The 22,865-nt window shown below is 42.3% G+C and overlaps 2 protein-coding genes across 18 annotated transcripts in view; one reads left to right on the top strand and one right to left on the bottom strand.

Annotated features, from left to right (window-relative positions):
* The window catches only part of cdk11b (cyclin dependent kinase 11B), a 60,513-nt gene that overhangs the window by 23,138 nt on the left and 14,510 nt on the right, over nt 1–22,865 (top strand). For 15 of the 17 annotated variants that reach the window (XM_069918230.1, XM_069918236.1, XM_069918235.1 and 12 more), the window contains 8 exons: nt 583–733; nt 4,333–4,472; nt 5,845–5,964; nt 6,993–7,088; nt 8,276–8,365; nt 9,617–9,682; nt 9,779–10,008; nt 21,918–22,008. In XM_069918230.1, the coding sequence (XP_069774331.1) occupies nt 583–733; nt 4,333–4,472; nt 5,845–5,964; nt 6,993–7,088; nt 8,276–8,365; nt 9,617–9,682; nt 9,779–10,008; nt 21,918–22,008 (984 nt within the window). The remainder of the gene's footprint in view (nt 1–582; nt 734–4,332; nt 4,473–5,844; nt 5,965–6,992; nt 7,089–8,275; nt 8,366–9,616; nt 9,683–9,778; nt 10,009–21,917; nt 22,009–22,865) is intronic. The other 2 variants (XM_069918239.1, XM_069918229.1) reach the window with 1 other exon arrangement.
* mmp23ba (matrix metallopeptidase 23ba) overlaps nt 22,242–22,865 on the bottom strand; it is a 46,870-nt gene continuing 46,246 nt past the window's right edge. Inside the window, exon 9 of the mRNA XM_069918240.1 lies at nt 22,242–22,574. Coding sequence (XP_069774341.1) covers nt 22,451–22,574 — 124 coding nt within the window. The 3' untranslated portion in view covers nt 22,242–22,450. The remainder of the gene's footprint in view (nt 22,575–22,865) is intronic.

Below are 22,865 nucleotides of genomic sequence, written 5' to 3'. Positions count from 1 at the left end.
TTCTTGTGCATGTGAACACACGCATCCACATGTGCACACACATGCACGCACAGTCTGACTCACATGCTCACGTACGATAAAGAAAAGTGACATTGGGTGAATTGAAAACTTTGAAACTGAGGTTTATTGAATGTTTTGCATGCAAAGTACTTAGTTTGAGTGAGACAAAATACAGAGATGGATAACATTCTAATTCAGCAGGAATGCTTGCTGCACCGAATTCCTTCTTCCCCTCTCCAAGCATGAAGCTGAGCTGATCCATTATTACAGGTAGAAATCTCAGGCCTTTGGGGCTGATTAGCATTTGTTTGCATTTGCCACAAGATTACCAATGGAGTGTCGTGTTGCATGAAGCATTATGGGTGAGTCTCAATGTAAAACCAGTGCCGGAAGCTCGTGGGCAAACTGGTGAGTAGTTCTGTCCTCAAGTATGCGATGCAACTTGGCAACCTGGTCTCTGGTGCAGAAATATTCAGAAACGACATGAATGGCTCCATTTAAAAGGCTTTTGCTTTATGTCATTACTATTAGTCTTAATTAATATTCAAACCTGAATATTATATTCAAAATGTTTATAAACAGGAAAACACATGAGAGGGAAGGATAAAGATAAGGAAAAAGAGAGGGAACACGAGAGAAGGAAACGACAGCGAGAGGAACAAGATAAGGCACGTAGAGAACGAGAAAGGCAGAAACGGCGAGAACTTGCCAGAGAACATTCCAGAAGAGAAAGGTGAAGGAAAAGAACTTTCCTTTGAGTTGGTAGTGGTCAAAGTAAAATATAGAGAAAACATTACAATGTTAGTTTTTTTTTCCTGTGGTAGTAGAAAAAGTAAGATATTGCCTGCTTTTAAGATTTTTTATTTGGATCTGTTCTTGGTGATTAAAAAGCAATTTTGTGTACAATGGCTTCCTTTAATGGATACTTCATAAATTGTTTCACGAGTTAAATATGACATTATCAGACTTAAAATTTAAACAAATCTTGTTGAAAAGTTAAAAGTTAACTTGGAAAGGGAAAATATCCTTGTGAATCTTTTCACCGGCCTCTCCAGTTGATGGCTGGATGACCAAAACTCCACCATACCCCATGTGGCCTCCCCAGCATTTTGTCCAGTTGGAAGATGACATTCCTGTTCCTGTACTTAAAGCCCTGATATTGAAGTCACCCCGTCTACCTGTGTCATCACTTTCAAGGAACTATGTATCTGTGCTCCAAGTCTCCGTGATCTACATGGGCCGACCGTTCACTGTTAAAGTCCTGCCTTTGTTTAACCTACCAAAGTGCAACACCTCACATTTAAATTCCATCTGCCATTCCTTGGCTGTTTCCCCACTTCACTTTTGGCTTTTCCCCAATTCAGTAAGATTCTGTTGTAATCTTAGACTTTATTCACTGTCCACTATACCACAAATTTGAGGTCATCCACAAACTTACTACATTATCATGCAAATTATTAAATGTGCATGCCAAAGTCCAGTGATCCCAGCACTGATGCGCCCCTGGGCACAGGCCTCCAGCGTGAGTACCACCCTCTGACTCCTACCATCAAACCCTTTTAGTATCCAGTTAGCCAGCCCACACTGGGTCCATCGTGATCTGACCTTCTGGGCTGTAAGACCTTGCTAAAATGATTATATGCAGTGTGTACTGCCCTACTCTTATCATCCTTCTTATCATTCATCTTCAAAGAAAAATCTCCTGTATTTTTCAGTGTTGTATAATGCTGTAGCCCGGTAACTGAAATACACAAAATGCCAGTGGCCTGGAATAATACTGCACTTTCATTATAACAGATCAAAACGAGCTGAGCTTTGAATTTAGGAGATAAAACTCGTGTAGAACCTCTGGGTATGTTTCCGTTCACAACAATTGTTTAAACAGCTTGAAATTCATTAATCACAAACTTTGGTTCATGAAGCACCTCTCACATCGCTGTAAGATTTTAGGTAGTAAACAGAGGCAGATGTGTTTGAGGCAAAAAGCAATCTTGTGGAGGAACTCTTGTCTGACCAGCATCACCTGGAAGGAACATAGTAATCGACGTTTTGAGCCAGAACCCTTGTGGGGGGGGGCATAGTTGGTGTAGCGGTTAGTGCAACACCTCTACAGCACCAGCGATCGGAACTGCGCTGTCTGTAAGGAGTTTGTATATTCTCCCTGTGTCTTCATGGGTTTTCTTCAGATGCGCTGATTTCCTTGCACCCTTTGAAACGTACTGGGGGTTGTAGGTTAATTGGGTGTAAATTGGGCAGCACAGACTCGTGGGCTGAAATGGCCTGTTACCGTGCTGTAAGTCTTTAAAAAAATACTTCACCCTAAACCTGTCTTGGTGAAAGGCTCCAGCCCAAAATGTTATCCATTCTTTTACTCCCACTAATGCTGCTCAGTCCTCTGAGCTCCAGATTCCAGTGTCTGTAGTCTCCTGCGTCTCCCCAGAGTAGCTTTTGGGGATGGTTTTACCCTTGAGAGGACATTGGAGACCACAGCATGCATGAGAAGAGAAGCCTTTGCAGATTTGCATGAGATTCGATAGGTAAGAATGGATAAAGCAATTATCTTTATATTGCTTTGTCTGTTTGTGGCTGATGCAAAGATAGGTCTAAGGGTGTGTTGAGGAAGTAGGGAATCTGCAGACAAGTAAGGAGAATGGGCAAAGAACTGGCAGATGGAAGTGTCTGGCCATGCACTTTGATGGATGGGATTAAGAAGTTGACTATTTTCTAAATGGGGAGATAATTCAGGAAGTGGAGATCTAGAGGGATTTGGGAGTTCCAGTGTAGGATTTACTAGAATCCAAAAGCAGGGTGCAATGTGAAAGCTTTACAAGGTGTCGGTCAGACCACATGTGGAATATTGTGAGCAGTTTTGGGCCACATATCAAAGAAAGGATGCGCTGGCATTGGACAGGGTCCAGAGGAGGTTTAGGAGAATGACCCCAGGGATGAGTTAACTCACGAGGGGAGTTTGATATCTCTAGGCCTGTACTCCTGGAGTCTAGAAGGAGAGGTGAGTTCTCATTGAAACATATTGAATATTGAAAGGGCTGGTGAGAGTGGATGTGGAGATGATGTTTCCAGTCGTGGGAGAGTTTAGGACAAGGGGGCAGAAGTTGATGGGATCTTGATCAGTAAGAGCTTCAAAGGTTATGGGGAGAAGGCAGGAGAATGAAGTTGAAAGGAAAAGGACATCAGCAATGATTTGACTGGACAAATGGACACGATGGGCTGACTGCCCAAAATCTGCTCCTGTCTTATGGTCAAAATGATGTCATAGCCAAAGCAATCAGGTGATGCTTTTTAAATTAAACTAAAGGCAAGGACTGAAGTTTTAATGTGAATTTGCTTTTCACTGGACAAATGTCTTCAACAATTTAATTTATTAGGTCTCTTAATTAGTCAAGTGGATAAACAAAATCTTAGATAATTTTGAGGTTATTTTTAAAATAAGCAGGCATAATACAATGGCTCACTCTCCACCTGACATGAAGTTCGCTGCCTGTTACGCTGCACTCCTTTCTTCACCAGTGACAGTGGTGGGAGAGGACACACCAGATGGGTGAGTGTACTCTCTCCTGAGTAGAGGTTTTCATTTCTGCTTCCTTCAGCCCTCCTCATCAATGTCCATCCACCTTCTTCACCTGTCAGTATGGAGTGGCATTCACTCGAGATAAGGATTGTACTTTTCCCTGACCACAACTTTAATGGCTTGTTTTCAACTTAAAACTCTCATTGGTCCACCTGTAATTTATTTCCCTCCAAAATAATTGTTCCCTGCACTCTCCAAATGCTTGGAACTTGGGAGAAAAGCAAACTTTGTGAGGGGAACCTGGCCTTGGAGGTGTCAAATTACCGTTAGACCACAGTTATTGGCAGAGAGAAAGAAGCTTAATTTTTGATGGGTCTATTAGGTTACTAGTTAAGGAACCTGATAGACCCGTCATGAATCAAGCAGTGTGTTAACGTTTGAGGGTAGGTCTTCTGGTAGCACAATATAAAAATGCTGAAACCACCCTTGGGACGTTGCAGACTTTGATCCTGACATTATGTGAAGCTTTCTATTCTGTAAAACTATTTTACGACTCGGTTTGTAGAATACAACCTGCAGAAACAATCTTCTAAAGACCAATGATCATCCATCCATCTGAAAACATGTATTGAATTATATTTAAGTGGGTTTTATTTTCTCTGATTTGCACTACCTTACCGATACAAACAGTGCGAGGCAGGACGTTCGATGGTGTGTGATGTGACCTGCTGTACGTGGTCCATGACAACACCACAGGTTTTTGGGCTGAGTTTGTGTGTTGACAATGCTCATGAATGTTTCAGGGATCGTCTGGAGCAACTTGAGCGACAGAGGGAACGGGAGAAAAGAATGAGGGAGCAACTGCAGAAAGAACAATGGGAGCTAAAAGAGCGCGAAAGACGAGCAGAGGAAAGGCGAAAGGAACGGGATATCCGGAGGGAAGGTATTTGGTTTAAACACCAGCATTTTCAACCCCCCCCACTTGCAGATGCAGGTGGCTTTATTTAAGATGGTTCTGCATTTGCATCCATCCATCTTCATTATCCCTGCCGTAATGCTGTTTATGGAAAAGGACACAGGTCGATCCCACTCCATACTGTGCAGTACATTAACCCTCACTTTGCATTTCTTTCCCAGAGTCTGTGCCACAGTACCCAGCCCCATCCAGTGTGTTGCTTCTAAAACCCTGGATTACTCCCAGTTACTTGGATTTTCAATAAGATGCTATGATTTGAAATAAGTAGAGATTTTCCATTTGCGGTGGTTTCTGATTTCTGCCATTGGCAATCTTTTGTTCTGAGTTTGACCCCTGTTGGTCAGCCCATAATGTGTATCTTTGAATAGGCTAGAGCAGGCCTAGATCAGTGCACAGAAAACACTTAAAGTACTTGATATGATATCAGCTTAATTTTAAAACTTGCTCCTCTGCAATGGATGCCATGGACATTTTAACTATTGTATGTAAATGAGAAACCATTTTGATCCATTCAGAAGATAATTAGTTGACAATAGACTTGAGAGACCTTGTGTTCCATTTCCAGAGTTCTTCACTAAATCAGCCAAGGGGAAGATGGAGGGGCTGGGTTTGAATCCTTTCCCATTTCTCAGTCTGGATGCCGTCTGAGCTGCTGGGCCCCTCCAGATTCACAGTGTTCGCTGAGGATTCAGCGTCTGCTGCTGTGCTTCTCTGTCTCACTGGCAGCAGCTGTCAGTAAACCCAGGTGCTGTTACAAATCCCTCGCTGACTATAAGGTGTACATTCTCCCTGTTTCCTCCGGGTGCTCCACTTTCCTCCCACCATTCGAAATGAACGGGGATTGTAGGTTAATTAGGGATTTAGGGGCTCATGGGCTGGAAAGGCCTGTGACACATACACAGTATGTGTGTATGTCTAAATTAAAAAATTAAAGATTAAAATTTAAATCAGTCCAAGGTTAGGTGATAGACCAGCCATGATCTCATTGAACAGTAAGCTAATGGACCAACTCCTATTTTTCATATATTTTAAAACTTGTCTTGGGTAAATTGATGCTTTCAGAATGTAATCTTGAGAGTTCTTTACTAAGCAGGAGTGGCTGTTAATCCATTTCCAGCCCAGATTTTCTGTGAGTAGACCTTTGAACTCAGCGGCAGATCATGTTGAAGCATAATATCATAGAATTTGTCTTTGGACAATTCATTAATCCCACTGCATCCATCCCACCCCATGGCCTACAAGTTACAGGCCTTCAGGAAGGTTAAAATTGATCTTTTGACACTGCTTTTTAATGCTTGGATGTTGGACTTGACCAGGAATTTTTCCTGTTTCCTTTTAGCCATGATGCATCATAGACTGAAGGAGGAATATGCTGAAAAAATAAGGCTTCATCCTAGGAGTCACAGCCCAGTGTGGCGCCACCCAGAGAGGTTTGATCTTGGCGATGGGAGGAAAAACGGTAAGGTCAACAAATTATTAATTCCATTCGGAGATGTCAGAACTACACACGACAATAACAAGTCTGACACAAAGTTTTAACCAAAACAAATAGGAATGCCATTGAAAGGGGAGGTCCAGACGAGGAACGTGGAAATGTGCTATGCAAAAGGCTGACTTGTGTACATTGTTTTCTTCACAAATCGTAGAAATTTATTTTCCATTTCTGACCAGAGGTTTACATGAGGGGGGATAAAAATTTCAAACTTCTCTCCAAAATTGATCAAGATCTGAAGAAATGATGTTACCTGAAAATGAGTACAAATAGCTAATTTCTTCAAAGATACCATTTGTTCAAGATCTGATGGGCCAGAATTTTGTTGATCAGTGAAGGTGGTTAGGGCTTGTGCAGGCTACTCTTGTCACCCTTGTCACTTCCAAAGGGTGTTGCTTGAAGCACAATCTATTAAAGTTAACAGTTATGGCCTTGATTCTTACTGAGCCAAACAAATATTGAAATGTGAGGCACAGTCCCACACTTCATTCATCCCAACACCACCATCTTTGAGGAGTGATAGAACCAATTCCGGAGAGAACTGTAAAAGGAGCTCTTTGATTCCTGTAACTCCAGGGTCCTACACTTCCATGTGGTTCATCGCCTTTCTGCAGGAGATTGAGGTTATTCCAGGGACACACGAGTGATTACAGATGCTGGAATCTGGAGCAAAGGTGATCTGCTGGAGAAACTCAGAAGGTCGAGCAGCATTAGTGGCCGTAAATGGTTAATGTACCGGGCCGGAACCTAGTGCCAAGGTTGAGAGTGCTGAGGGGAGCTGGCCAGTTATACTGAGGGCTGGGGCAGGTGAAGCTCGATCCAATTAAAAAAAAGCGATGGTAAGCAGAAGAAGAAAGTGGTAAATAAAATGAGATAAGAAATCATTAAAGATAAAATGATAGACAACTTTGCAGGATTGTGTGGAATTGAAGGATTAATGGATGATGTGAATAACATTTTTTTGTTATTCTTTCCATCATTTGTGTGTTCTGCAGTAAAGGAAGAGCGGTATGAAGAAAAAGACCTGCCATCTGATCTGCAAGACATCAGTGACAGTGAAATAAAGACAACATCTGGTGAATCTTCCTCGGGTATGTTGGGAGACGGGCTGCCCTCCCTAAAACCAGGAGATATTCATAGAGCATTCGGAAAGCAGGTGGTAAAGGCGGGAGAGATGTGTGCATCCTCTGTGTTAGATGTCCTTTCTTTTTTGCCTTATTAGTGCATACATGTTTGAGCACCTCTGCAAAATTCTGTGTTGGCTTAAATCAGTCATTTGAAGTTACAGTTTTAAAACCAAAATTAAACTACTGTTATTTGGTGATTAGTTTTTCCAGAATTAATATTAAATATAAAACCAGCTTACCACCACCACATCTTGCATGCCAATGCATTTCACGGTATCAAATCAGGCAGAACAGGGACATGATTGACATGAAGGGATCACGATTGAGGTCTAGAAAATTAAAGAGTGCAGGAAGCTTCTCTTATTAGGAAATGAAATGATTCAAGATTCCTTTGTTGTCATGTAATAGGTCAGAACATGTAATATTACATGAAATCGCCCTCTGCCTGCTGCAAGTCAAAAAGTCACCATCAGTGTTGCTTGGCTCCCCTTAGAGTACATCCCTTCAGAATCACTGTGTCTGTGGATTCTCCTCCAGCGCTCCTGCAGCCTCCACTTCCAAACCTTCGACACATTCAGGTTGCCGTCAGCGCAAGGGCCCTTGGGGAGCCCTTCTTGCACTTAGCTCCCTCTTGAATCCCTGCTCCAAATAGTGGACACCAACTTGGGTCAAGGGGGTAGTGATTTAGAGGTGGTCTGAGTGGGTTCTCTGTCACCCAGAGTGGTGAGTTACCTGGAATACACTGCCTGAGAGAGTGTGGGAGCAGAGTCACTGACATTTAGGACGTGTCCAGAAGAACACGTGGATTACCCAGGTAAGAAAGGCCACGGGCCAAGTGTTCGGGGATGGGATTAATATGGATGTGGACAAGCTGTACAATGAATGGATAAATCATGTGAGGCTGAAGCGCAGGATGCAACTCACCTCGAAAGAGACAAGTTGAGCATTAGCAACAGAGATTTGATCCTGTGCTCTGTTCATTGTGTCCCTCCGATTTTCCTGCATTTACATCCAAAGTGAATGTTAACCTCTTTACACACTACGGAGAAAGGTTGAGGTTTTTTTTAACTATAGCTGGTTACTTTACAAAGATGTTGGTTATTGTGCTGCTTCGTGACCTGATTGTTTTCGTTCCTACATTTCTCCAATAGGCTCTGCAACTGCCTCGGAGGCAGAGAGCAGCAGTGAGGGGTCTGAAGAATCTCCAAGTCTGTCTGAGGTTGAATCTGAGCCATCTCCTGGTAAGGAGCAGTTTCTCACAGATTCCAGGGCATGAATTCGAAGTGAACAAATAATTGAGAGCAAAAGAAACAATTTCTCTACCATCCAAAAAAGGTTGGCCCAATCTGTCCATTATCCCTTGCCCTCTTCAATTCACCCAGCATCTACTCCCTCTCTCCTCCATCTTGCCTCTCCACACTTAGTCCTGCCAGAAAGTTAACAATTCTCCCCCACAGATGCTGCTAAGGTCCTTCAGTAGTTTGTTCTGGATTCCACCGCCTGCAGTCTCTTGTGGCGATGAGCAATTTGGATGTGGAAAATGCACAACTGCATCAAAGCATTTTATTCATAAAGGAATTTTAAATGAAATGATAGCCTGTTCAGTTTCATGTGGCAATGTAGTTGGTCCACTTTTTTTTCCATAGACATACAGCACAGTAACAGGCCCTTTCAGCCCACGCGCCCGTGCCACCCAATTTACACCCAATTGGCTGACACCTCCCAGTGCCTTTTTGAAAGAAATAACCTGACCTTGTAATTTTTTTTGCTCTAACTGATCCTAATGGAATAACAATGTTAAAATGGTACAGAATACTGCAGATGCTGAACCTGCCCACTCCCCAGCGATCAAAACACATTTTCACATTACGAAGCAGAAGTTGAGTCTTGCTTTCAGTTTAGTACACTGATTTCCTACTCTGTGCGATCTCCATGTTGTGGGCATTGAATGCACTAGATGGGGGTGACAGCTTTCCAGTCAGCATCTGCGACTCCCCTTGCCCCAAACTTCCCTCAGCCTGTTTCATCTTGCTCCCACTTCAGCTTGTCGTGCCTGCTCCACCACTTACTAAGACCATGGCTGATCTGGTCATGGAGTCAGCTCCATCTGTCCCCACTATCCTTAATTTAATTAAGTGAGTCTGGATGAGAGAACAAGGACATGAAGCTTGAGAAGAGCTGATTCACAGCCATGAAATTGATTTAACAATTTGGGATAATGATCATTTTTATTCCAGGTGCCCAGTCTTTTGTCAACATTCCTTTAATAATTTCACATCATCAGATTCTATCTTCCCGTCCTTTTGTCATGCATCCCTCTCGGCCTCTGTATCAGATTTTTTTGCAGCTGAAACCGTTCCCTGTTCTGATGAAACTCCTCAAATATGCTGCCTGTTTCTGTCCTGTTTTATTTTTACTGATTTTAAAGAAATTAGGTGGAGAAATGACTTGAAGAATTTAAACTGAGCAGAATTTGAATTCCTTTTTATTAGGGGAGATTAGTGAAGAGGAAGAGCACAGTGACGGAGAAAGGCAGAACGGGAACCACCTCCAAATGGGTAACTGGTCATTTGCATGTTTTCTAGTGGTTACAAAATGAGATGTCATTGGTCCTGGGCCAGATTATTTGTTTGTCCTGATATTTAATCTTGTAGTAACAGAATCAAAATTCGACCATGATTCAGAAGAGAGTGTGGAGGAGGAGATGGAAGAGGAGGAGGAAGAGGAGGAGGAAGAGGAGGAGGAAGAGGAGGAGGAAGAGGAGGAGGAGGAGGAGAGTCCGATCTCCAATGCTCCTACGGAGGGAGAGTACGTTCCTGACTCCCCGCCCGCTTCACCTGTAGAACTGAAGAAAGAGCTGCCGCAGTACCTGCCTGCACTTCAGGTGAATAGCCGAGGTGAACATTGTGAGGTACTGGTGGTCTGGCAGTATTTGTGACCACTTGATAGTTCCAGCAATTTCTATTTTTATTTTAGATGTCCAGCATTTTTTTTAAAAATTTTTTTATTTTTCACACCATAAACCACATTGACCATGATACATGCATTTTCCTTTTCAAATATATAGTGTCATTTTCTCCCACCCCTCCTCCCATCCCACCCTCCCTACCTCCCTACCCATCCATTTAAAGTACAAAATCTAAGATACATTAACCAGTCAAACAATGTTGTCATTCAATAAAAATAAACAAGAAATTCCACTGAGTCAATTCTTTACATTTCCTTCTCCTTTCGTTAATTTAGGTGGTGAATGTCCCCGGTAGGTTTTCTCTATTGTGTTTCATATATGGCTCCCAAATTTGTTCAAATATTTCAATATTATTTCTTAAACTATATGTTATTTTTTCTAATGAAATACATTTATTCATTTCTATAAACCATTGTTGTATTTTCAAATCATCTTCCAATTTCCAGGTTGGCATAATACATTTTTTTGCTATGGCTAGAGCTATCTTAACAAATCTTTTTTGTGCACCATCCAAATCAATTCCAAATTCTTTGTTTTTTATGTTACCTAGGAGGAAGATCTTTGGGTTTTTTGGTATATTGTTTTCTGTAATTTTATTTAATATCTGGTTTAGATCTTCTCAAACTTTTTCTACTTTCTCACATGTCCAGATTGCATGAATTGTTGTTCCCATTTCTTTTTTACAACGAAAACATCTGTCAGATACTGTTGGGTCCCATTTATTTAACTTTTGAGGTGTAATGTATAGCCTGTGTATCCAGTTATATTGTATCATACGTAACCTCGTATTTATTGTATTTCTCATCGTTCCAGAGCATAACTTCTCCCATGTTTCCTTCTTTATCTTTATATTTAAATCTTGTTCCCATTTTTGTTTAGTTCTACCATTTGTTTCCTCATTCTCCTTTTCTTGCAGTTTAATATACATATTTGTTGTAAGTCTTTTGATTATTATTGTATCTGTAATAACATATTCAAAGTTACTTCCCTCTGGTAACCTCAGACTGCTTCCTAATTTGTCTTTCAAGTAGGATCTCAATTGGTAATATGCCAACACTGTATCTTGAGTTATACTGTATTTATCTTTCATTTGTTCAAAGGATAATAATTTATTTCCCGAAAAACAATTTTCTATTCTTTTGATCCCTTTTTTCTCCCATTCTCTAAAGGAAAGGTTATCTATTGTAAAAGGGAGTAACTGATTTTGCGTCAATATTAGTTTTGGTAATTGGTAATTTGTTTTATTCCTTTCTACATGAATCTTCTTTCAAATATTGAGCAGATGATGTAATACTGGAGAACTCCTACGTTGTACCAATTTTTCATCCCATTTATATAATATGTGTTCAGGTATCTTTTCCCCTATTTTATCTACTTCTAATCTAGTCCAATCTGGCTTTTCGCTTGTTTGGTAAAAATCTGATAGGTATCTTAATTGTGCGGCTCTATAATAATTTTTAAAGTTTGGCAGTTGTAAGCCTAATTTATCTAGTGCTATCCTCGGTTTCCCCCCTTTCCATAAAAATTTCCTTATTATTTTCTTTAACTCCTTGAAGAATTTCTCTGTCAAGTGTATTGGCAATGCCTGAAATAGGTATAATATCCTTGGGAAAATGTTCATTTTAATACAGTTTATCCTTCCTATTAGTGTTAATGGTAAATCTTTCCAATGCTCTAAATCGCCCTGTAATTTTTTCATTAGTGGATAATAATTGAGTTTATATAGATGGCCGAGATTTTTATTGATTTGTATACCTAGGTATCTTATTGCTTGCATTTGCCATCTGAATGGTGATTCCTTCTTAAATTTTGAGAAATCTGCATTATTCATTGGCATTGGTTCACTTTTATTTACGTTAATCTTGTAACCCGACACTTCTCCATATTCCTTCAATTTCTTATATAATTCTTTTATTGATAGTTCTGGTTCTGTTAAGTATACTATAACATCATCCGCAAATAAACTGATTTTATATTCCTTGTCTTTTATTTTTATCCCTTTTATATTATTTTCTGTTCTTATCAATTCTGTTAGTGGTTCTATAGCTAACGCGAACAATAAGGGTGATAGTGGGCATCCCTGCCTTGTTGATCTGCTTAAGTTAAATTGCTTAGATATATATCCATTTACAGTCACTTTTGCCAATGGCCCCTTATATAATGCTTTAATCCAATTAATATACTTCTTTGGTAAACTGAATTTTTGCAATACTTTGAATAAATAATTCCATTCTACTCTGTCAAAGGCCTTCTCTGCGTCTAAAGCAACTGCTACTGTTGGCGCTTTAAGTTAATAAATTTACAAATATTGTCTGTTGTTCGTCTTTTTTTAAATTTTCCAGTTTGGTCTAGATTTACCATTTTAGGTACATACTCTGCTAATCTGTTTGCTAATAGTTTAGCTATTATCTTATAATCTGTGTTAAGTAATGATATTGGTCTATATGACGCTGGTGCAAGTGGATCTTTCCCTTGCTTTAGTAATACTGTAATTATTGCTGTTTTACATGAATCTGGTATGCTTTGTGTTTTGTCAATCTGGTTGATTACTTCCAAGAGGGGAGGAATTAATTAATCTTTAAATGTTTTATAGAATTCTATTGGGAATCCATCCTCTCCTGGTGTTTTATTATTTGGTAATTTTTTTATTATCTCTTGTATTTCTACTATTTCAAATGGTTCTGTTAATTTATTTTGTTCCTCTATTTGTAATTTTGGTAGTTCAATTTTAGTTAAAAATTCATCTATTTTGCCTTCTTTCCCTTCGTTTTCAGTTTGGTATAATTGTTCATAGAATTCTCTAAAGTTTTCATTGATCTCGGTTGGATTATATGTGATTTGTTTTTCTTTTTTCCTTGATGCCAATACCATTTTCTTAACTTGTTCTGTCTTAAGCTGCCATGCTAGAATTTTGTGCGTTTTTTCCCCTAGTTCATAATATTTCTATTTTGTCTTCATTATGTTCTTCTCCACCTAATATGTTTGTAGTGTTTCATATTTTATTTTTTTCTCTGCCAATTCTCTTTTTTTAGTTGTATCTTCCTTCATTGCTAATTCTTTTTCTATATTTACTATTTCCCTTTCCTGCTCTGTTTCCTGATTATAGTCCTTCTTCATCTTGGTTACATAACTTACTTTTTGCCCTCTAATGAACGCTTTCATTGCGTCCCATAGTATAAACTTATCTTTCACTGATTCCGTATTTATTTCAAAATACATTTTAATTTGTCTTTCAATGAATTCTCTAAAATCCTGCCTTTTAAGTAGCATGGAGTTTAATCTCCATCTATACATTCTTGGAGGGATGTTCTCTAACTCTATTGTCAATATCAAGGGTGAATGGTCCGATAATATTCTAGCTTTATATTCTGTTTTTCTTACTCTATCTTGCATACGAGCTGATAACAAAAATAGGTCTATTCTTGAGTATGTTTTATGTCTACCCGAATAATATGAATATTCCTTTTCCTTTGGGTGTTGTTTCCTCCATATATCCAAAAGTTGCATTTCTTGCATCGATTTAATTATAAATTTGGTTACTTTGTTCTTTCTGTTAATTTTTTTCTCAGTTTTGTCCATATTTGAATCCAAATTAAGGTTGAAATCCCCTCCTATTAATATGTTCCCTTGCGTATCTGCTATCTTCAAAAAAATATCTTGCATAAACTTTTGATCTTCTTCGTTAGGTGAATATACATTGAGTAGATTCCAAAACTCCGAATATATCTGACATTTTATCATTACATATCTCCCTGCTGGATCTATTATTTCCTCTTCTATTTTAATTGGCACATTTTTACTAATTAATATAGCTACTCCTCTTGCTTTTGAATTATACGACACTGCTGTTACATGTCCTACCCAATCTCTCTTTAATTTCTTGTGCGCTAATTCAGTTAAACGTGTTTCTTGCACAAATGCTATATCAATTTTTTCTTTTTTCAGTAAATTTAGCAGTTTCTTCCTTTTGATTTGGTTATGTATTCTGTTCAGCGTAGCCATTTCATACTTTGTTTGTCTTCCCTTTCCGTTTCTCCATCATCACCTTTCCTTCTTATCCATTTCTGCTTTCTTGTTTTGAACACTTTATAAGACAACATTTCTAAAACATCAAACATTTTCCTTATTCTCCTATTTAAAACTTCTTTAACCCCATTCTCCCCTCCCCCTCCTGAGTTGCCCTTTATCCCTTGTCGGGCAACCACATCTCCCCTCTCCATTTGGATTTGCGAATTCACTCGCAAACGTCAACTGATTTTGCAGTGACCGTAACTCCTCCCTACCCAGCCCCCCCCCGGAAAAGATTTCAATTTTCATATGTAACAAAGGCCACTCTTTTAATTCCCTCCTTATTCCCTCTATTCCCTTTCCCTCCCTTATTAATTCTTATCTATACTCTATATATTTTCCTCTAAATACGGATACATTCATGTATACACACACATACATACACATTAGATATAGATGTGTATGTATGTGTGTGTACACATGTCTGTATATGGGTATATGTGTGTATGTGTCGGCAAGTGCAACGACAATGGGCGCCTCCTGTTGGAGCTCTGCGCAGAACAGCGGCTCGTCATTACAAACACCCTTTTTCAGCAGAGGGACAGCCTTAAGATCACCTGGATGCATCCCCGATCCAAACACTGGCACCTCCTGGACTACATCCTGGTGCGAGAAAGTGACAAACGAGATGTGCTCCACACCAGGGTCATGCCTAGCGCGGAATGCCACACTGACCACCGGCTGGTTCGCTGCAAGCTCAACCTTCACTTCAAGCCAAAGCCCAGGAACAATAAAGCCCCCAGAAAGAGGTTCAGTGTTGGAAACCTGCAGTCAGACGAAGCGAGAGGAAACTTCCAGGCAAACCTCAAAGCAGAGCTCGATGATGCAACCCGCCTCACGGACCCGTCCCCTGAAACCCTCTGGGATCAGTTGAAGACTACCATACTACAATCCACTGAAGAGGTACTGGGCTTCTCCTCCAGGAAAAACAAGGACTGGTTTGACGAAAACAGCCAGGAAATCCAGGAGCTGCTGGCAAAGAAGCGAGCTGCCCACCAGGCTCACCTTACAAAGCCATCCTGTCCAGAGAAGAAACAAGCCTTCCATCGCGCATGCAGCCATCTTCAGCGCAAACTCCGGGAGATCCAAAATGAGTGGTGGACTAGCCTCGCCAAACGAACCCAGCTCAGCGCGGACATTGGCGACTTCAGGGGTTTCTACGAGGCTCTAAAGGCTGTGTACAGCCCCTCACCCCAAGTCCAAAGCCCGCAGCGCAGCTCAGATGGCAAAGTCCTCCTCAGCGACAAGATCTCCATCCTCAACCGATGGTCAGAACACTTCCAATCTCTTTTCAATGCCAACCGCTCAGTCCAAGATTCCGCCCTGCTCCAGCTCCCTCAACAGCCCCTAAGGCTAGAGCTGGATGAGGTTCTCACCCTGGATGAGACATATAAGGCAATCGAACAACTGAAAAGTGGCAAAGCAGCAGGTATGGATGGAATCCCCCCAGAGGTCTGGAAGGCTGGCGGCAAAACTCTGCATGCCAAACTGCATGAGTTTTTCAAGCTTTGTTGGGACCAAGGAAAACTGCCTCAGGATCTTCGTGATGCCACCATCATCACCCTGTACAAAAACAAAGGCGAGAAATCAGACTGCTCTAACTACAGGGGAATCACGTTGCTCTCCATTGCAGGCAAAATCTTCGCTAGGATTCTACTAAATAGATTAATACCTAGTGTCGCCGAGAATATTCTCCCAGAATCACAGTGCGGCTTTCGCGCAAACAGAGGAACTACTGACATGGTCTTTGCCCTCAGACAGCTCCAAGAAAAGTGCAGAGAACAAAACAAAGGACTCTACATCACCTTTGTTGACCTCACCAAAGCCTTCGACACCGTGAGCAGGAAAGGGCTTTGGCAAATACTAGAGCGCATCGGATGTCCCCCAAAGTTCCTCAACATGATTATCCAACTGCACGAAAACCAACAAGGTCGGGTCAGATACAGCAATGAGCTCTCTGAACCCTTCTCCATTAACAATGGCGTGAAGCAAGGCTGTGTTCTCGCACCAACCCTCTTTTCAATCTTCTTCAGCATGATGCTGAACCAAGCCATGAAAGACCCCAACAATGAAGACGCTGTTTACATCCGGTACCGCACGGATGGCAGTCTCTTCAATCTGAGGCGCCTGCAAGCTCACACCAAGACACAAAAGAAACTTGTCCGTGAACTACTCTTTGCAGATGATGCCGCTTTAGTTGCCCATTCAGAGCCAGCTCTTCAGCGCTTGACGTCCTGCTTTGCGGAAACTGCCAAAATGTTTGGCCTGGAAGTCAGCCTGAAGAAAACTGAGGTCCTCCATCAGCCAGCTCCCCACCATGACTACCAGCCCCCCCACATCTCCATCGGGCACACAAAACTCAAAACGGTCAACCAGTTTACCTATCTCGGCTACACCATTTCATCAGATGCAAGGATCGACAATGAGATAGACAACAGACTCGCCAAGGCAAATAGCGCCTTTGGAAGACTACACAAAAGAGTCTGGAAGAACAACCAACTGAAAAACCTCACAAAGATAAGTGTATACAGAGCCGTTGTCATACCCACACTCCTGTTCGGCTCCGAATCATGGGTCCTCTACTGGCACCACCTACGGCTCCTAGAACGCTTCCACCAGCGTTGTCTCCGCTCCATCGTCAACATCCATTGGAGCGCTTTCATCCCTAACGTCGAAGTACTCGAGGTGGCAGAGGTCGACAGCATCGAGTCCACGCTGCTGAAGATCCAGCTGTGCTGGATGGGTCACGTCTCCAGAATGGAGGACCATCGCCTTCCCAAGATCGTGTTATATGGCGAGCTCTCCACTGGCCACCGTGACAGAGGTGCACCAAAGAAAAGGTACAAGGACTGCCTAAAGAAATCTCTTGGTGCCTGCCACATTGACCACCGCCAGTGGGCTGATAACGCCTCAAACCGTGCATCTTGGCGCCTCACAGTTTGGCGGGCAGCAACCTCCTTTGAAGAAGACCGCAGAGCCCACCTCACTGACAAAAGGCAAAGGAGGAAAAACCCAACACCCAACCCCAACCAACCAATTTTCCCCTGCAACCGCTGCAACCGTGTCTGCCTGTCCCGCATCGGACTTGTCAGCCACAAACGAGCCTGCAGCTGACGTGGACTTTTTACCCCCTCCATAAATATTCGTCCGCGAAGCCAAGCCAAAGAAATATATATATATATGTACTGGGCTTCTCCTCCAGGAAAAACAAGGACTGGTTTGACGAAAACAGCCAGGAAATCCAGGAGCTGCTGGCAAAGAAGCGAGCTGCCCACCAGGCTCACCTTACAAAGCCGTCCTGTCCAGAGAAGAAACAAGCCTTCCGTCGCGCATGCAGCCATCTTCAGCGCAAACTCCGGGAGATCCAAAATGAGTGGTGGACTAGCCTCGCCAAACGAACCCAGCTCAGCGCGGACATTGGCGACTTCAGGGGTTTCTACGAGGCTCTAAAGGCTGTGTACGGCCCCTCACCCCAAGTCCAAAGCCCGCTGCGCAGCTCAGACGGCAAAGTCCTCCTCAGCGACAAGATCTCCATCCTCAACCGATGGTCAGAACACTTCCAATCTCTTTTCAGTGCCAACCGCTCAGTCCAAGATTCCGCCTGCTCCAGCTCCCTCAACAGCCCCTAAGGCTAGAGCTGGATGAGGTTCCCACCCTGGATGAGACATATAAGGCAATCGAACAACTGAAAAGTGGCAAAGCAGCAGGTATGGATGGAATCCCCCCAGAAGTCTGGAAGGCTGGCGGCAAAACTCTGCATGCCAAACTGCATGAGTTTTTCAAGCTTTGTTGGGACCAAGGTAAACTGCCTCAGGATCTTCGTGATGCCACCATCATCACCCTGTACAAAAACAAAGGCGAGAAATCAGACTGCTCAAACTACAGGGGAATCACGTTGCTCTCCATTGCAGGCAAAATCTTCGCTAGGATTCTACTAAATAGAATAATACCTAGTGTCGCCAAGAATATTCTCCCAGAATCACAGTGCGGCTTTCACGCAAACAGAGGAACCACTGACATGGTCTTTGCCCTCAGACAGCTCCAAGAAAAGTGCAGAGAACAAAACAAAGGACTCTACATCACCTTTGTTGACCTCACCAAAGCCTTCGACACCGTGAGCAGGAAAGGGCTTTGGCAAATACTAGAGCGCATCGGATGTCCCCCAAAGTTCCTCAACATGATTATCCAACTGCACGAAAACCAACAAGGTCGGGTCAGATACAGCAATGAGCTCTCTGAACCCTTCTCCATTAACAATGGCGTGAAGCAAGGCTGTGTTCTCGCACCAACCCTCTTTTCAATCTTTTTCAGCATGATGCTGAACCAAGCCATGAAAGTCCCCAACAATGAAGACGCTGTTTACATCCGGTACCGCACGGATGGCAGTCTCTTCAATCTGAGGCGCCTGCAAGCTCACACCAAGACACAAGAGAAACTTGTCCGTGAACTACTCTTTGCAGATGATGCCGCTTTAGTTGCCCATTCAGAGCCAGCTCTTCAGCGCTTGACGTCCTGCTTTGCGGAAACTGCCAAAATGTTTGGCCTGGAAGTCAGCCTGAAGAAAACTGAGGTCCTCCATCAGCCAGCTCCCCACCATGACTACCAGCCCCCCCACATCTCCATCGGGCACACAAAACTCAAAACGGTCAACCAGTTTACCTATCTCGGCTGCACCATTTCATCAGATGCAAGGATCGACAATGAGATAGACAACAGACTCGCCAAGGCAAATAGCGCCTTTGGAAGACTACACAAAAGAGTCTGGAAAAACAACCAACTGAAAAACCTCACAAAGATAGGTGTATACAGAGCCGTTGTCATACCCACACTCCTGTTCGGCTCCGAATCATGGGTCCTCTACCGGCACCACCTACGGCTCCTAGAACGCTTCCACCAGCGTTGTCTCCGCTCCATCGTCAACATCCATTGGAGCGCTTTCATCCCTAACGTCGAAGTACTCGAGGTGGCAGAGGTCGACAGCATCGAGTCCACGCTGCTGAAGATCCAGCTGCGCTGGGTGGGTCACGTCTCCAGAATGGAGGACCATCGCCTTCCCAAGATCGTGTTATATGGCGAGCTCTCCACTGGCCACCGTGACAGAGGTGCACCAAAGAAAAGGTACAAGGACTGCCTAAAGAAATCTCTTGGTGCCTGCCACATTGACCACCGCCAGTGGGCTGATAACGCCTCAAACCGTGCATCTTGGCGCCTCACAGTTTGGCGGGCAGCAACCTCCTTTGAAGAAGACTGCAGAGCCCACCTTACTTACAAAAGGCAAAGGAGGAAAAACCCAACACCCAACCCCAACCAACCAATTTTCCCTTGCAACCGCTGCAATCGTGTCTGCCTGTCCCGCATCGGACTTGTCAGCCACAAACGAGCCTGCAGCTGACGTGGACTTTTTACCCCCTCCATAAATCTTCGTCCGCGAAGCCAAGCCAAAGAAAGATATGCCCATATACACACATACATATAGTTCGTGGTCATTTTTACTCTCATTACATGTCTTCATCTCTCTGCTTGTTTTGTAGTTGTTCTGCAATTTTTCGTGCTTCCTCTGGATCCGAGAATAGTCTATTTTGTTGCCCTGGAATAACTATTTTAAGTACCGCTGGGTACTTTAACATAAATTTATATCCTTTTTTCCATAAGATCATTTTTGCTGTATTGAACTCCTTCCTCTTCTTCAGGAGTTCAAAACTAATGTCTGGATAAAAAAAATTTTTTTGACCTTTGTATTCCAGTGGCTTTTTGTCTTCTCTTATTTTCCTCATTGCTTTGTCCAATATATTTTCTCTTGTTGTATATCTTAAGAATTTTACTAAAATGGATCTTGGGTTTTGCTGAGTTGTGGTTTCGGGGCTAATGTTCTATGTGCCCTTTCTATTTCCATTTCTTCCTGTAATTCTGGTCTTCCTAGGACCCTGGGGATCCAATCTTTTATAAATTCTCTCATATTCTTGCCTTCTTCATCTTCCTTAAGGCCCACTATCTTTATATTATTTCTTCTATTATAGTTTTCCATTATATCTATCTTCTGAGCTAACAGCTCATGTGCCTCTTTAACTTTTTTATTCGATTCTTCTAATTTCTCTTTTAAGTCCTCTACTTCCATTTCTACGATTATTTTTCGTTCTTCCACATTATCCACTCTTTTTCCTATCTCTGATATGACCATTTCTATTTTATTCATTTTTTCTTCTGCATTCTTAATTCTTCTTTTTATCTCATTAAATTCTTGTAATTGCCATTCTTTCACTGATTCCATATATTCTTTAAAAAAAGATATATCCATTGTCCTGCCTTTCTCTTCTTCCATTTCTTTCTGTTCTTCTTCTTCCTCTGGATTGACCATCTGTTGTTTCCTTGTTTTCTTTTTACCCTCTTGTTTCTTGTTGTCGTTATTTTCCATGTTCTGCACCTGTTGCTGTGTTGCAGGTGTCTCTCTCAGCTGTGGAGATCGACTCCGCAGCTGTTCCCCCCTCCCGTCAGTGTGCGCGGTTGCGCACTTTTACTCGGCTCTGTGAGCCATTTTTGTAGTCCCGAGCCCGGGACTTCCACTGACCTGAGGGAGCGGGCTTCTCTCTCCGTGGCGGGCCTCCTCGGACAGGTAAGGCCTTCACCTTCTTCTTCCGATGTTCTTTCGTCTTCTCTTCTTCCCGTTGTTTTCGACTTTTCTCTCTTCGCTGCCATTTTCTTCTCACCTTTATTTTTACTTTGTTTTAAATGTTAATCTTGTACCTTTGTGTTTTGTGCGTTTTTTTGACTTTTCGGGAGAGGGCTGGAATTCCCTGACCGGCCATTACTCCATCACGTGACTCCTCTAGATGTCCAGCATCATGTATATTTCAGTACAGAGCTCAGAGAGGAGAACAGCCAGCAATATTTCTTATTCGTGCAAAATCAATGCACTGAGAGTAATGTGCTTACCATGAATGTGGCTGTAACGAGGACTCGAAGAAGGAGATGTCTAAAATTCATATTTGTGCCACATCTGAAAATTTTTACATGCTTAATTTGCACCTAAATATTGATGCATTTTAACATAAATCAGCCACAAATTAATATGACACTGGAGGCATTTAAAGTACTTGCAAAGGCAGCTCCATTCTGGTCACGTAACTAAGAAGTCTTGCATCTCAGTCCCCAGCTAACCTTGCAAGCAACATTCCCCCCCCTCCCCCCTTTGAAACCTCCTTCCCACCAATGCCAAATAGGTTCCAAGTCATAAGAGTGTGCAGATGTTGGAATTCGGTCTGAGAAACAATGCTGGAAGAACTCAGCAGGTGAAGCGTCATCTGTGAGGGGAGTGGTGTAAGGCGATGTTTCGGACGGAGACTCTGCATCAGGGCCGACAGGTTCCATTTTCCTGTTGGTGATGATGTTCCTCCCTTCTTTTATGGCAGGGAAATATCAGTGGAATGTCCCCTCTTACAAAGAGACCAATTTAAGAAGATGTAGATGTCGTGGAACATGAAAGTCTGCAGACGCTGTGATTGTAGTAAAAGCGCTAAAGTGCTGGAGGACTTCAGCAGGTCTCGCTGTGTCCAAAGGAGATAAAGACATATTACAGTCGTTTTGGGCAAGAAGGGCTCAGGCCTGAAAAGCCAGTAATATATCTTTATCTCCTATGGATGCTGCGAGACTTGCCGAGTTCTTCCATCTTTTCTGTGTGTTGAATAAGATGTGTATATTGATAAAGCATGTTCCCACATCTCACTAAAAATTGTCTCTTTCCATTTTGCTGCTCTTTTTAGGGTTGTCGTAGCGTGGAAGAATTTCAGTGTCTTAATAGAATTGAAGAAGGGACGTATGGTGTGGTGTATAGAGCTAAGGACAAAAAGACAGGTGAGAATGAACAGTACTTTCAGCGAGTTGGTCATGTGCAGTGTTCACTCTGTGGTCCGACAGCTCAGTTGAAGCCTTCGACAATGAACTTTGTGTGGACTGGAAGAAGTTCAGTCAGCTTCATTGTAGAACTGTGAAGACACCATTTGTGCTGCAGAGAAGATGTGCCATGGCAATGCTCGATATCACCAGCGATGACACCATTTATTCTGCATCCTTTCTAGCGTGCAATTGAGTTATTGAAATCTTAGTGCAAGACCCAAACATGAGCTGAAATTTTTAAAACAGGATGTTTGGTAAAAAATAATTGAGTAATTTTAACAGAATGTTCTAAAAAAAGACTTTCTCCAGAATTTAGCTCTGGAATTCTCTCTTAAAGCTCTGCTGCACTCTGTCCTCTAAGAAGTTGGTAAAAGCTCTTCCTTAGAGTCATCGGCACAACTCATTCATGCCAGCCAAAGTGCCTTCCTGTGCTGATCCACTCTGGTCCAACACCTCTAGATTCAAGAGTGATTTTGGTCCAACGTCTGTCAGGCTCTTGAACCTCCCGTTCCTTACCGACTAGTCTGGAACAGATAAAGACGAGTCTGCACGATTGAAACCCTTTTTTTTCTCTTGCACTAACTAATTTTATTTTCTTTAATTTACCAATCCTTTATATTTATTACTTTTTCCATACTGAGGGTAATTTAATGTATATACTTGTAGTTGATGTACCTTGCATACTTGTGTGACTGATCCAAGTAAGAAGTTTGTGCTTGTGCATTGTGTATGGCAGTAAACTCATTACTCATCTGTCTGCATTTGGTCCCTGTCCCTGAAAACCATCCCTATGCATGAGTCACTGTAAATGCATG

The sequence above is a fragment of the Narcine bancroftii genome, chromosome 2 (assembly GCF_036971445.1).
Source record: "Narcine bancroftii isolate sNarBan1 chromosome 2, sNarBan1.hap1, whole genome shotgun sequence".
Lineage (NCBI taxonomy): Eukaryota > Metazoa > Chordata > Chondrichthyes > Torpediniformes > Narcinidae > Narcine > Narcine bancroftii.
The sequence above is the reverse complement of the archived record's forward strand: the minus strand, read 5'-3'. Positions and strand labels throughout refer to the sequence as shown.